Source organism: Callithrix jacchus, chromosome 2 (assembly GCF_049354715.1).
Source record: "Callithrix jacchus isolate 240 chromosome 2, calJac240_pri, whole genome shotgun sequence".
In the NCBI taxonomy this organism is placed as follows: Eukaryota; Metazoa; Chordata; class Mammalia; order Primates; family Cebidae; genus Callithrix; species Callithrix jacchus.
This window is the reverse complement of record NC_133503.1, coordinates 132,139,319-132,155,253: the sequence shown is the minus strand read 5'-3', so window position 1 is coordinate 132,155,253 and position 15,935 is coordinate 132,139,319. Positions and strand designations below refer to the sequence as shown.

The window sequence follows — 15,935 nt, the reverse complement described above, 5'->3', positions numbered from 1 at the left end:
ATTGTCTGCTGGTGAGTACCATTATAGCACAATGAACCAGGTAAAGGCTAACAAAAACAAGACAGGATTGCAGTTTTAGTGTCTGACAAGGTGGAATTTATGCCAAAATTACTGGTAAGTATCATGATTGAAAGATGAAACAAACAAACCCTTTCATTTTTAACAATAAATATTTATATTATTAATTTTTTTTTTTTGAGATGGAGTCTCACTCTTTCACCTAGGCTGAAGTGCAGTGTCATGATCTCGGCTCACTGCAACCTCTGCCTCACAGGTTCAAGCGATTCTCCTCCCTCAGACTCCCAAGTAGCTGAGACTACAGGTGCATGCCACCACACCCAGCTAACTTGTGTATTTTTAGTAGGGGTGGGGTTTCACCATGCTGGCCAGGCCTCAGCCTCCCAAAGTGTTGGGATTACAGGCATGAGCCACTGCACCCAGCCTATATTATTATTTATGTTTGATGGTAATAGAAATACATTATTTCATATGAAAAATTTGGAAGAACTCATCATTTATATACCTCTACTGAAAATTACTTCAAAATATTAATCAACTGATCAAAAGATAAATAAAACATAAGAACTGAAGAATGGGAAAATTATAAACAAAAATGTTGGTAACATTAAACATAATTACATATATATGTATAAAATTTCACTACATGTGATTACAAAGTATAATGAAGCAGAAACTTGTTTTGAAAGAAGAGTTATAAGATTTAAAATATTCTATTGCAAAAAGCTCAGTCTGTGCTGCTAGATCAAATTAAAAAACACTTGAAAGTGAGAAATAAGCAAGTAAATATTGGTAAAGAAAGTAATGGCACAATAAATTTGCCTTTGGATACTTCTGCTTCCAGCCAAATTAGATTTACTTAACCCTCTTGCCTAAAACAACCCAAAGAAAAAGGGACAGAATATTTAAAACAGTTTTCAAAACACTGGACATCAAGCAAAGAACAATTATTGAAAGATGGAAAACAAAGCAGGTGAGTTTTTATCATTGCCCAGTTTACTGCCTTGAGAGAATTTCCAAGTCCTGGTGCAGGGAAGGGCACCTGAAGTGTAGCCCAGTGGATTCCTTGAGTTGAGGAGACAGAGCTGAGAGTCCAGAGGACCAAAGAAGAGAAAGCTGCACAGAATGAGAATCCTAGAAATCTGCAGAAGATCCCTTAGAGCAAGGGTCCCCAACAGAGACTGTGGACTGGTACCCATCTGTGGACTGCTAGAAACTGGGCCTCACAGCAGTGGGTTTGCGGCGGGCTAGCAAGCATTAAGGCCTGAGCTCTGTCTCCTGTCAGATTAGCGGCAGCATTAAATCCTCAGAGGAGTGCAAACCCTGTTGTGAACTGCGCATGCGACGAATCTTGGTCACGTGCTTCTTATGAGAATCCAGTGCCTGATGATCTGAGGTGGAACAGTTTCATCCTGAAACTATCCCCCCACCAACCCTGGTCGGTGGAAAAATTGTCTCTCACAAAACCAGTCCCTAGTGCCAGAGAGTTTGGGGACCACTTAGAGTATTTCACTGAGTACTGACAAAAAGATGCCCGTGAGTGAACTAACTACTCACAACATGGGAAAGAACCACCTGAAAGGATTAAGGGGAAGAGTGCTCAGCATTCACACAGGATTTGGAACAGTATCTGCTCCCATCAGCCAGCCTAGAAAACGCACAGGCTGCTGTAAGAGGGTCTGACTAGAGAGGGTTTGACTTAGTAGTGGAGTATAATTAGCCATAGACCGAGCACTGCTCTGGAGCTGCCTAATAAATCTTAAAGGCAATGCTCAAAAGGATCGAACTGTTTCCAAATAACTTAACTGCATCTCAGAACAAAGCAAGAAGCTTTATAAGAATACAAAAATATCCAGCACTCAACAGGGTAAAATGCACAATGCTTGGCATCAAACCAAAGACCAAAAGGGATGGAAATAGGACCTGTATAACAAGGAGAATAATTAATCACAACCAACCCAGAAGTGATATAGATGTTGGAATTAGCAGGGGACATTAAAACATTTATTATAACTGTATTCTATATGTTCAGGAAGTTAAGTAGTTACAGGGAGGATATTAAAAAGACCCAAGTGGAGCGTCAAGAAGTGAAAGCTACAATGCGTGAGATGAAAACCACATTGCATGAAATTGATGAAGATTAGACATAGAGAAAAAATATAAAACCTTAAAGACTTAGCAACAGAAACTGTCCAAAATAAAATAAAGAGAAAACAGATTTTTTTTTTTAAATGAAAAGAGCATTAGTAAGCTGGGGGGACAACTTTAAGTATCCAAGTGAAAAGCATGAATATGTACATTGCTGTCAGCTTAATTTACACATTTAATTTCACTCAATATAATTTATGAGAAACTTTTCTTTTAACTTAATAAAATAATTTTAGAGTTCACTGGGAAAAATTAAAAAGTGAGACGTCAGGCAAATTTTATAAAGGCAATATAACGAAGGAGAGGCTGATAACCATTTCTACCAGATATTTTAACATACTCGAAAAAGACAATGATTACAACAGTCAGGTGCCAGCATGAGAACAGATAAGTCAGTGGGCTAAAACAGAGGGCCCCAAGACAGATCACAGTACTCATCAGAACTTAAAACCTAAAGTAGTGCCATCAATCAGTGAAAAGGGAAATATTATTTAATAATCAGTCTGAGTTGTCTTGTTAGTATATGGAATGAAGCATCATTTTATGTGACTTTTTTTTCTTGAAGTATCCATTTTAGATCAGAGGTTCTTAACATTTAGCTCATGGACCACCATGCTTTATTTGGCTTCATGGCATCTGTAAAATTGAGGGGAAAATATTTGCTTTTCCTTTAACCTTCTTCTTGAAATAATATTGACAGTGGGGGAAAAGTTGAGGGATCTGTGAGGATCGCTCCCGTGTGAGGCCCCTAGGAAATGGGCCTCGAAATACAGTGAGCTTGAGCCCGGACACAGATCCCGGGTTGGGGGAGTCAAGCTGAGGGAAAGCAGGAACCGAGAGAGGGACTATGTTATTCTAAATAATTAACAGACATTACTTTATGGATATGAGAACTTGGGAGGCAATGTGTCCACTTTTGGCTCCTTATGGTTTATTGCTTGATTGTGTTCATTTTGGACCCTTGTCACCTTCATTGTAAAATATTAACTTAAGTATTTACACTTGGTAACTTACTTATCGTAACTTACTGGGTGTGACTGTAACTTACCATAACTTACTGGGCGTGACTGTAACTTACTTACCTTGACCTATTGGGCGTAACCTACTTACTGAAAGTAACCCACTTACTGGGGGTAACCTACTTACTGGACTTAACTTACTTACTGGGCATAACTTAGTGGGCGTAACTTGCTTACTGTAACTTAAGTATGTTGATCTGGTGTAAACAACTTTGACTTCAGAAAATGAAACGTATTGCAAAAATAAAATTGCTGCTTGGACGTAGCCTAAGCCAGCCCTCCAGACTCCACTTTCCTTTATTCTTTCACTTCCGCGCACTCTCTCCCTCAGGTTGAACGAGACATCTACGTTGGTGGTCTCAGGGACTCCTCCTGCAGGTCAGTAGTCCCCCGGCAGACATGCCAGACCCCAACAAAAAGTTTTTATAATGACATATTATTAAGATATTTACATCATCAGATAATATTCAGTTGTCACCATGTCATGTTATGACATCTAAAAGTGTTTCCCAGTGATGATAAAATTCCTACCATTATGATCAGGAGTTTGCTTTTTTTTTTTCCCCTGAGATAGGGTCTTGCTCTGTTGCCCAGGCTGGAGTGCAGGGGCACGATCACAGCTCACTGCAGCCTCAAGCTCCTGGGCTCAAGCGATCCTCCTGCCTCAGCCTCCTGAGTAGCTGGGACTACGGGTGTGTGCCACCACACCTAGCTAATTTTTGTATTTTTTTGTATAGACGGGTTTCGCTATGTTGCCTGGGCTGGTCTCCAACTCCTGGGCTCAAGCAATCCTCTCTCCTTGGCATCCCGAAGTGCTGGAATTATAGGCATGAGCCACCACACCTGGTCTGCTTATGTTTTACATTGTTTAATTAAAGATAAAATAATTAAAAAGAAACTTGTGAAGTACTAATCTTTTGATTTTCCTTTTTGTTAACCAACCTTATGAAATTTCTTCAAACAAACTATAGGCTGCTTATTGAGTTGAAAAGCAGAAAAACTACACAGAATTGGAAAGAGCTTAGAGAATTCATGTCCCCTAGAAATGACAAACATGGTCTGTGGCTTGGAAAGAAGAAAAACTGAAGCAGTTGAAGGAGCTCCTATGGTAAATAATGTCACCCACTCCAGAACTGCTGATATTTCTTCTAATATTTTAATATTTTGAAGCAGTTCTAAGAGAAATTCATAACTATACAGCTAATAAAACCTCTGATGCTCTCAGCACAGACAACTGTTTTTCATCCATTACTGGCATTCCTATTTCATGAGCCTCTTCAAATTTTCAAAAACTACCATCATCTCAAACGTGGTATTTCCATTTCTGGAAAAAAGTTTCAGACCTCTGGGCACAGATAAGGAGTCTCTTGACATTTGGCTGTCCATTTGTTTTTGCTGCTTTGGAATAGACACACCAGACGTCACTGTGACTGGGCGATTTCTATATCAGCAGTCAGGGGTGCCAAATGTTCTGCCACCGATTCTGAAAGAAGGCTTGCCTAATGCTTTGAGAAGCACCAACTTCAGTAGACCCAATGCTGAATTATTATTTCAGTAATTTTTATCAAGCAAAGGGAAAAGAATGAGAGAAGTTCTTTGCTTTCTAGATAGAAATTTGCTGAATTTCGAGAAAACAAGTCTTAAAATGCTTGATCAAACATTGGGCAGAAATTTTATTTTAAAATAAAACAAAAAGAGGACAGGTGTGGGTGCTCACACCTCTAATCCCAGCACTTTGGGAGGCCAAGGCGGGTGGATCACCTGAAGTCAGGAGTTCGAGACCAGCCTGACCAACATGGAAAAAATCCCGTCTCTACTAAAAAAAAAAAAAAATACAAAATTAGCTGGGCATGGTGGTGGGAACCTATGATCCCAGCTACTTACTTGGGAGGCTGAGGCAGGAGAATCGCTTCAACCTGAGAGGTGGAGGTTTGCTCTCCAGCCTGGGCCATAGAGCAAAACTCTGTCTCAAAAAAAAAAAAAGAACAACAACAAGGAAAGCCCATTATCTCATGATTTAGCCCAGCTGGACAAAATTTTGGCTATATCTTTTGGTTAAAGCCCTGCAGTTACCACTATGTATGCTGCTGAAGAACAAAGTGCCCTGTTCCATGAGAGATTGATTGCTAGGCGAATGTAGTAACACTGAGGAAAGATCTGCAATTTGGAGCTAAGGGTGATTAGACTTTTCCCAATTTCTCTGCAGTCAGAAGCAAATATGAGCCGAACTCTTAAAGGTTACTTCTGATCAACATAATCTTAAGGTTGAAATGTGGATTCCAAAACATAGCTAAATGGACAAATATCGATGAGGTGAACTTTGCCAAAGATAATAACCTCAGTAAATTGGGGACAAACAATATTACTCAAAATGAATTCAACTAGTTTTCGATGCAAGCCTACCTTCACCTGGCAAAGTGTATAAAGCTTTGATTCGATGTGCTATTGTGTCCTTATGCAAGCCAGTGTTTACAACACTTTTGGCACCAAATCAAAACTGACTGGACATCAAGCATGCCACAAATGCTGCTATCTCAAAATTGGTCGAAACTTTCTCCTACTTCAAGCCAAACCTCTACAGCCTTTATATTGAAAGTTGATGATAACCTGAATTGAAGTTCAAGTTTTGCTTTGCTTGGAAATTTTTGTTTTATTTCCTTTTTACCATGACATAGTCATAAGTTTTGCATTAAAATGAGCAAAAGAGGCATAGGCTTGTAAAGAATGTTTTAGAAAGAATGTGTAATCAATTTCTAATATCATAAAATAGGTAATATCTAGATTTTTGTGCATATGTTTAGGTACTTTTTTCTTGTAAGTTCACAGTTTTCATCTGTCTCAAAGAGGCCAATAATCTTAAAAAACTGCCAAAAAAATCACTCCTCTGACTTAGATACTGACCTCACATAACACACACACCATCTTGCAACAATTTAAGAATTATGTCTGGGTGCAGTGGATCACGCCTGTAATCCCAGAGCTTTAGGAGGCCAAGGCAGGTTGATTGCTTCTGGCTAGTTCAAGACCAGCTTGACCAACATGGCGAAACCCAGGCTCTACTAAAAACACAAAACTTAGCTGGGCGCATTGATGTATACCTGTAATTCCAACTTCTTGGGAAGCTGAGACATAAGAATCACTTGAACCCAGGAGGCAAAGATTGCAGTGAGCCAAGATCGCACCACTGCACTCCAGCTGGGTGACAGACCAAGACCCTGTCTCAAAAAAAAAAAAAAAAAAAAAAAGGAAAAAGAAAAAAAATACATGGAAGAAAATAAAATCACAATACTTAGCAGAAGATATAGATATTTAGCACATTTGAAGCTGAGAAAAAGCTTTCTGAACAAAAAAGCAAGAGAAAAACATTTCATTGATAAATGTGGGAAAGACATCCCTGTAGAAGACATCAACAAAATAAAAAGTCAAATAAAACAGGAAAAATATTTGCAAGAAATACAACAGTCAAAAAACCTGACATAAAGGAGCAAACAAATCCATAAGAAAGCACCCACTTTTCAGTAAAATAAGTGTAAAAACACATGAAATGAATGCTTTCAAAAGAGAAAATACAAATGGAATATAAAAAGTTCAACATTAATCTCCATAATAATAAAAAATCAAGTTCATACAAGACCATTTTGTCTATAATATTAGCAAAGATTTTTAAAAAAGCTTTATAAGGAAAAGCTATGAGGAAGATGAGCATTTTCTACAGCTGTGGAATAAGAGCACATTAGTACTGGCTTTTTAGAAAGCAATTTTGTAATGTGTATCAAATGCTTTTAAAATAATGTAGGAGCCACCCTTGGCCCTCTGAAAGTTCACTGAAAAATCAGCTCATAAAAGGTAGAATAACAGGAAAAAAGGCATACCAAATTATTTAATGTGTATATATGGGAGTCTTTAGAAGACCCAAAGATATAGAGGAAATTGTTCATTTTTATGCATAGGTTTAACAAAGTATGGACAGCTGTGTAGAAATATAAATGGACCAAAGGGTATGCTCCAATACTAATAGCCTGAGTGGGGAAACCCAGCACGGTCTGTCTGCCTAGATTCTTCTTGGCCTCTCTGGGCATGCATTCCTTCCTTCTGGGTGTAGGGGAGGACCCGCTCTGGAATGGGAGTCTTACGACCTACAGTTAAACAAGGTAGGCCAGATAACCTTTTTATGGCCACTTTTTACACAAATAGGGCAGAGGGAAAATTAGAGTAATATTTCTAGGTTTTATGATTAGCCTGGTGAGAAGGGGTTCTGGTTTCTATGACCCATCTTGGGGAAGAAGGATACTAGTTTCTATGGCTTGCCTCAGGAAAAAATGAGACTGAGAGATAAGAGGGCAGAAAGAGGTCAGAGAAAAACTTTGGTTGTTGAGGCTGCTTCTGGGGCCTCCATTTTGGGGTATTATTTTTCAAGCCCCAACATTGGTCAGTTTCTTTAGCTCAGTGATTTAATTTCACATCATTTATATCTAAGGAAAAAAATCCAAAATGTAGACAAAGAGTTCATGTAGAAAGAGTTCATTTCAGAGCTATTGTTTTAAAAAACTAAAAAAGAAAATCAAGGGAATGGTTAAGTATATCAAGGTATATCCATGCGATTGATTATGCAGTGACTGAAATAGTGTTTGCAGTGAGTTTCTTGGATAACACACTCTAAAACCAATGGTCTGTTAAATAAGGAAAAAAGATATAGTAAAAAAAATGCTGAAAAGAAAAATTTTAAGGAAATATGACAAAATGTTTATAGTAGTTGTTTCTAGGTAAGATCTGAGTGATTATTTTTATTTTTTGTAGTTTGTAAATTATCTACACATATGTTACACTCAGGGAAATTAAAATTAAATTTAACATATCAAGTTTAGATCATGGATACAGGAAGAATGTTCTAAAGAAAAAGAAAAGAATTCATCTCATATGAATGAGCAAATAATGAGTTCAAAGTTTCAAATTTTCTAGTGAGAGAAAAGGTTTTATTGTTGTTTGTTTCTCAGCTTAGCTGTTCAGTGACATTAATTTTTCTTTTTTTTTTATTTTTTTTTAGGGAAAAAGAGAAAAAGAAGGGGAAAAAAAGAAAAAGAGGGAAAAAGGAATATTACTTCATTCCTAAAATGGGTTTCAATAATGGCCGATCAATATTTTGAGTGTTTAAAGTGGTTAATGCATATTTTATGTGTTTAAAATGGAGACCTCTATTGTGTTTATTTGTTCTGGCTCTGAGTTCAAATCCTGGATACCGTTATCAATTTTCTGTCTCGTTGAATCTAAATCTCACTATGTGTCTTATGTATCTGGGTGTTAAGATCTCTTATTGTTACATTAATCCTTTTACCCTTGTATCCTTATAGCTTTGAAATCTATTTTGTCAAATGTGAAAATTGCAACTCCTGCTTTTCATTTATTTATTTTTGCTCTCCATTTGGTTGGTACGTTTTTTTTTTTCCAACCCTTTATTTTGAGTCTATGTATATCTTTGGATATACCGTTGGATTTTGTCTGTATCTTTTGATTGGGAGATTTGGTTGATTTAACTTTAGGGTTACTGCCATTTGATATTAACTGGCTATTTTGTCCTTTTGTTGATAAAAATTCTTCTTTATGTTAATGCTCTTTACTTTTTGGTGTATTTTTAGAAAGGATCATACTGGTTGTTCCTTTCTGTGTATAATGCTTCTTTTAGAAGTTCTTGTAAAGCAGGCCTGGTGGTAATAAAATCTCTGAGTACTTGCTTGTTCCTAAAAGATTTTATTTTTCCTTCAAATGTAAAGCTTAAATTGGCAGGATATGAAATTCTGGGCTGAAAGTTTTGTTCTTTAAGTATATTGAATATTGGCCCCCACTCTCTTCTAGCTTGTAGGGTTTCCGTTGAGAGATCTGCTGTAAGCCTAATAGGCTTACCTTTATGGGTAACTTGATCTTTCTCTCTGGCTGCCCTTAATATTTTCTCCTTCGTTTCGATCTTGGTGAATCTAACAATTATGTGCCTTGGGGTTGGTCTTCTTGAGGAATATCTTTGTGGTGTTCTCTGTATTGCCTGGGGTTGAATAGTATCCTGCTTTGCTAAATTAGGAAAATTTTCCTGGATAATGTTCTGGAGAGTATTTTCCAGCTTGACTTCATTCTCTCCGTCACATTCAGGTACACCAATCAAGCGTATATTAGGTCTTTTCACATAGTCCCATATTGCTTGGAGACTTTGCTCATTCCTTTTTATCCTTTTTTCTCTATTCTTGTCTTGTCGTTTTGTTTCATTAAGTTGGTCTTCGACCTCTAATACCCTTTCTTCTGCTTGATCCATTCGGCTGTTTAAGCTTGTACATATTTCACTCAGTTCTCGTGTTGTATTTTTCAACTCCATAAGTTCATTTGTATTCCTCTCTATATTGTCTATTCTTTTCAACATTTCATCGAACCTTTTTTCCAAGTTCTTAGTTTCTTTACATTGGGTTAGAACAAGTTCCTTTAACTCCCAGAAGTTTCTTATCATCCACCTTTTAAAGCCTACTTCAGATAATGGAACACAGTCCTTTTCCATCAGGGCTTGTTCCGTTACTGATGAGTCCTTTTCCATCAGGGCTTGTTCGGTTGCTGATGAGTCCTTTTCCATCAGGGCTTGTTCCGTTGCTGATGGGTTCTGATTTTGAGTATATTCGGCCTTCTTAGGCTGTTTTTTTCCCTTCATTATAGATGAACCGCCTTTCTAATTAGTTTTCTGAGTCGACGTCCGACTTACTGATTCCCAGTGCTGGGATCCGAGCCGCCCACTGTGGCAGCCTAAATAGCAGCGATAAGACTGATGGTGCTCCTCTGCCCGGGAATCTCTGGTCTGGCTTCCCTCTTGAGTCCGCAACAAGCGGCTCTGACTTTCCGGAGCTCCAAACTCCGGTCAGTAGGGGAAGCAGTCCCGTTGGCTCTGCGTGAAGAGCTGCTGCGCCGAGACGCTGGCAAAACCGCTGCGGCAGCCACAAGAGTCGCGCTGGCGACCCGTGGGGCTCCTCCACTGGGAATTGGCTAATCGGTGAGTGACGAAAATTCGTCTAAAGATGTGGCGTCGTCTCGTTCTCTGAGCTTTCACTGGGGACATTAATTTTTCTGTGACTTGAATGCTGTTGAGTGTTCTTGAAATGGAAAATCATAAACTGATCATTGTCTCCAAATTGACAAATCAACTTTTCAGGCAAGAGTAAGAGGAAACAGTTTGAGGCTAGTGAAGATTTACAAATAATATGACTTATAAGAACTAAAATAATGTTTAGAAATGGCTACCCAATGCTATAAATGTTGCTGCTTGAAAAGTGATCTTTAAAATTTAATATGTTCTTCAAGGAAAACATGGAACTTTGAGCTGCAAAATAATTTAAAGAAGGTTATAAAGCTAATGAAATCAGATTTTCCTTTGGGTTTGTAAGAGATGAGGACCTTCCCTAGTCTCACTATTCTGGATGAGGCCTGTTAGAGAGGAACTCGATAGACTCTGTGTTGTAAGAGGTTGAGCGGCCTGGCTGAACTCTTCTTCTATCCATTCCTGAACTCATGGGACTTTAAACTTTAATGTTAAAACTTGAATAACTATCAAACTTCCTTTGTAAAAAATAATTGTAGGCTGCTGAACGCTACTATTTTTTTAACATTGATTATTAATTACAGAAAAAATGATAATATAAAAAGTTAAGAAATTATATATCCTGCAACTGGAGAATGGCTAAAGTATGGTATTTCCAGAGTGTTGAATACTATGATTATGTTCAGCATGGACTATAAACTTAAATGCCTACAGAGATTAGGTAGGTAACATAAATGAGTGCAGTGTTCCTGTATTAGAACCTGGGAGCAATAGAGATTGAAGATTTGAAGGGTGAATACTTCATCTACAGAAGGCAGATGCTATTTGGTTCCAGTCAGTTGTTCAGTTATTGGTCTTCTTCAGTGTTGTCAGAACTTCCTGTTTTTAAAACACTTATATTTGGAAGTAATATCAAATTTACAAAAAGTTGCAAAAATAAGATATAAGAAAAGAATAGCTATGCACTTTACTTACCTTCTTTTATTTATTAATTTTGCACTCCATTTGAATTCTCTCTGTACACATATACACACACACACACACACACACACACGCAATTTTTTTTGAAACCATTTGAGGATATGTTAAATACATCATGGCTCTTTACTCCTAAATACTCTATTGTATATTTCCTATAACTAGAAACCTGACACCTGCTGTTCTTGAGCTGGGACACCTGGAGTGGGATGAAGACATGGCATGAGGAAGTCCTCTCCCCTGGCCAGTAGGGGACAGTCAATCAGCTGCTACTCCCAAATAGAGTGGTAACCCCAAACAGAGGTTGGAAATCACTGCACTAGACAATTGTCATTATAAAAATGATACCGCCAATATATGCATATACATTTATAAATTAAGTTTATGTACAAGTCTACTGATATATTATGTGCCTTATAAAACATATACTTAAAAAGGATGAGATGAAATTAGATATTAATACAAATACAAAATTGAATTTTTCTTTCTGTACTCCAAGGGAACATCTTGCTCTTCTAAGGTATGTGCCTCTTAACCTTTGGGGCTATTGCTCTACACTGTGAGGGTTAAACAGGAAAAAGACCACCATGATTTCCAAACCTGAGTCTGGGTCCTGCTCCCTGATGTATCCCTTTAACATCTGCCAGCTCTCTCTATCGCAACATACTGCTTTCTTTGCCTTCATGGTACTTATCACCACTGGCAGTCATCTTGCACATCTGTGTGTTCATTTGTCTAAATCCTTTCTGCCCCAACTAGAACACAGCTCCCTGAGAGCCACGGTCTTGCCTGGCTTGTTCATTTCTAATTTCTCAGTATCTAGAACACGGTGTGGCACATAGTAGGTGCCTGTTAGATACTTGTTAATAAATGGAACTAAACATATTCCTAGTTCTTATTCCAGCTCTTTCCTCACTGTTTTGTCTTCAATTCTTCTGGCAGGCAACAGGACAAGTCCCCCAACCCCCTGCAGGAAGCTAACAATACCCTAGCCTACTTCTAAGCAAAACCTCTCAGCTTCAAAGACCTTCCATGGAGGGCAACAGGCTGAGGACAATCTTGTTCTTCACATAAAACACAGGCCTACAATCTCAAATTCATAATTTAAAAATACATATACTTACAATACCTCTAAAGGCATTTATTTTTCTTAAAAATAATGTATTTGTAAGCTGAATTATCATTTTAACACAAAAGCTATCATTCTTGCTCAATGGAGTCAGGCTGCTCTTGGAGTTTCTGTCCTGGGAGGAAAAAGGGCATGACATACCTGATGGTTTTCCACATGTCAAAGCCATCCAGAGGCTTGGTACCATTGGTGTGTCCCCTGGCCAGCTTCACGAGTGTTGGCAGCCAGTCCGAGATGTGGATGAGCTCCCGGTTCTTCACGCCCTTCTGCTTCAGCAAGGGGCTTGCCACAAAGCCCACCCCTCGGACGCCTCCTTCCCACAGGCTCCATTTCCTTCCTCGAAGGGGCCAGTTATTGCCTCCTGCCAAAGTCTGCCCTCCATTATCTGAAACACAGGTAGGTCTTGGCATGAGGATGATGTTAACCCTTAAATACATTTAGCAACAGAGACTCTATATACACTGTTATTAAATGGTGCTTAAAGAATAAAAAAGAAAATTCCTTACCTTTCCCACACTAAATTCCCTTTTCCCATTGACACTGCCTTTCATTACCCAGTCATAACTAAGTCCCAGTGTGATGCATATCTACCTCTAAATCCTCCATGGAGAAGGCCATTGAAAAATGAGGCAGTTCCCTGATGATATGCACTTTGGAGACATCCCTATGCCAAATAATCCATAAACTTTAAATACACGTGTGTTACTTTGTATAGCATGGGAAAATGAGTCCACGGGAGCCAGGACCCTCCCCATATATGAAGAGAAAACTAAGTGAATTTCACTTAGTGACTTAATGCTCCTGATAAGTTGGGACAAAAACTAACCTTTTTCTTTTCCTCTTGGAAAAAGAAATTCTAGAATTTAAAGTAGAAAATGAATTAACATTCTACTCCCTGGCAATAATATCTCTTTCTTAAGTGTGAAAGCTGAGTACTTCTCCAGTGGTTGATAAATGTCTTTGTAAACAGAGCATTGGCTGGAAAAAGTAATTGTGAGAAAAATTCTTCCCTTCTTGACAGGATGGTGAAATAAAGCTTCATTATGTACAATACCAGGGAAGAGAAGGTGTCTCTTCCGACTTTGGCAAAGACAGGGTAGAAGTTACTAGAGAAAGTGAAGTTAAGTATCTTACCAGCCAGGTGAGGGCTCAAAGTTAAACATTAAAGTGGACAGTAGAGCAGGTTCAGAGGAGGGATCCAAGATGGCCAAATAGGAACAGCTCTGAAGTGCAGTCCCCAGGGAGAACAATGCAGAGGGTGAGTGATCACTGCATTTCTAAATGAGTTATTACTGCCCACAGACCAGGAGATTCCCAGGCTGAAAAGCACCACTAGTTTCCAGCACAGCTGTTTCAGCTGGCACAGTGGGTCTTTGCACAAAAACTCAAACAAGTCTGGACGGCCGTTTCAACTGGCACTTGGAACGCCTGGAGACGGAGCTGCCCATCCAACTGAAAAAAAGGGGGCTGAAACAGGGAGCCAGGAGATCTGGCTCTGTGAGTCCCACCCTGACAAAGACCAGCAATCTGAAACACTCTGGATTGAGAGTTTCACAGCAAGCACAGCTGGACCTGGGATGGTCCAGCTCTGTCAGGGGAAAGGCATCTGCCATTACTGAGGCACTCCACCACTACCAAGGCAGTCCACCATTACCAAGGCAATCTGCCATTACAGAGGCAGTCTGCTATTACCGAGGCAGTTCTAACCATACCTCTATAAACAAAACTGCAAGGAAGTTCACACAGTAGCAGGGCAGAGCCCAAAGCAGCTCAGCAATGCCTCTGTTGGTAGACTGTGACTAGGCTAGCTCCTCGTTGGGTAGGGCATCTCTGAAAAAAGACGCAGCATGTCAGGAACTTATAAATAAAGCACCACCTTCCCAGGGCAGAGCACCTGGGAAAAAAGGCGGTTACGAGTCCTGTTGCAGCAGACTCAAACATACTTGCCCAGCAGCTATGAATGGAACAATGGAGCTCACAGATCAGCACTTGAGCTCCTACAAGGAATAGACTGTCTCCTCAAGCAGCTCCTCACCACCCGCATATCCAAAGAGACACCTCATAAAGAAGAGCTCAGGCTGACATCGGGTGGATATCCTTCTGGTAGGAAGATCACACAGGAAGAAACTGGCAGAAACCCTTACTGTTCTGCAGCCACTACAGGTGATCCCCAGGCAAGCAGGGTCTGGAGTGGATCTCAGCAGTCCTACAGCAGAGGGGCCTGACTCTTAGAAGAAAAACTAAGAAAGAGAAAGAAATAACTTCATCATCAACAAAAAGGACATCCACTCCAAGACCCCAACGGAAAGTCACCAACTACAAATAACACAAGTATATAAATCCACAAAGATGGGAAGAAACCAGTGCAAAAAGGATGAAAACACCCAAAACCAGAATGCCTCTCCTCTTCCAAGGGATCACAACTCCTCACCAGCAAGGGAACAAGGCTGGATGAAGAATGAGTCTGATGAATTGACAAAAACAGGCTTCAGAAGGTGGGTAATAAGAAACTTCTCTGAGCTAAAAGAACATGTTCTAACCCAATGCCAAGAAACTAAGAACCTTGAAAAAAGGTTTGATGAAATGCTAACAAGAATAAACAGCTTAGAGAAGAATATACATGACCTGATGGAGCTGAAAAACACAACACAAGAACTTCGCGAAGCATACACAAGTTTCAATAGCCAAATTGACCAAGCAGAAGAAAGGATATCAGAGATTGAAGATCAGCTCAATGAAATAAAACAAGAGGGCAAGACTAGAGAAAAAAGAGTGAAAAGAAATGAATAAAGCCTACAAGAAATATGGGAGTACATGAAAAGACCTAATCTACATTTAATAGGTGTACCTCAATGTGATGGAGAGAGTGAATCCAAGCTGGAAAACACTCTTCACGGTATTATCCAGGAGAACTTCCCCAACCTAACAAGGCAGGCCAATATTCAAGTCCAGGAAATACAGAAAACACCACAAAGATATTCCTCATCAAGAAGAGCAACCCCAAGGCACATAATTGTCAGATTCATTAGGGTTGAAATGAAGGAAAAAATGCTAAGGGCAGTCAGAGAGAAAGGCTGCATTACACACAAAGGAAAGCCCATCAGACTCACAGAAGATCTCTTGGCAGAAACCCTACCGGCCAGAGGAGAGTGAGGGCCAATATTCAACATCCTTAAAGAAAAGAACTTTCAACCTAGAGTTCCATATCCAGCCAAACTAAGCTTCATAAGCAAAGGAGAAATAAAATACTTTACAAACAAGCAATTGCTCAGAGATTTCATCACCACCAGGCCTACCTGACAAGAGCTCCTGAAAGAAGCACTAAACACAGAAAGGAACAACCAGTATCAGCCACTCCAAAAAACATACCAAATGGTAAAGAGCATTGACATAATGAAGAAACTGCATCAACTAATGGGCAAAACAACCAGCTAGCATCAAAATGGCAGGATCAAATTCACACATAACAATATTAACCTTAAATGTAAATGGGCTGGCTGGGTGCAGTGGCTCATGCCTGTAATCCCAGGACTTTGGGAGGCTGAGATGGGTGGCTCATGAGGTCAAGAGATCGAGACCA

At 39.3% G+C, this 15,935-nt stretch overlaps 1 protein-coding gene across 3 annotated transcripts in view; it reads right to left on the bottom strand.

Annotated features, from left to right (window-relative positions):
* Positions 1 to 15,935, bottom strand: part of ARSB (arylsulfatase B) — a 221,072-nt gene that overhangs the window by 95,248 nt on the left and 109,889 nt on the right. For all 3 annotated transcript variants that reach the window (XM_002744832.6, XM_035291339.3, XM_078365288.1), the window contains exon 5: positions 12,497 to 12,740. In XM_002744832.6, the coding sequence (XP_002744878.2) occupies positions 12,497 to 12,740 (244 nt within the window). The remainder of the gene's footprint in view (positions 1 to 12,496; positions 12,741 to 15,935) is intronic.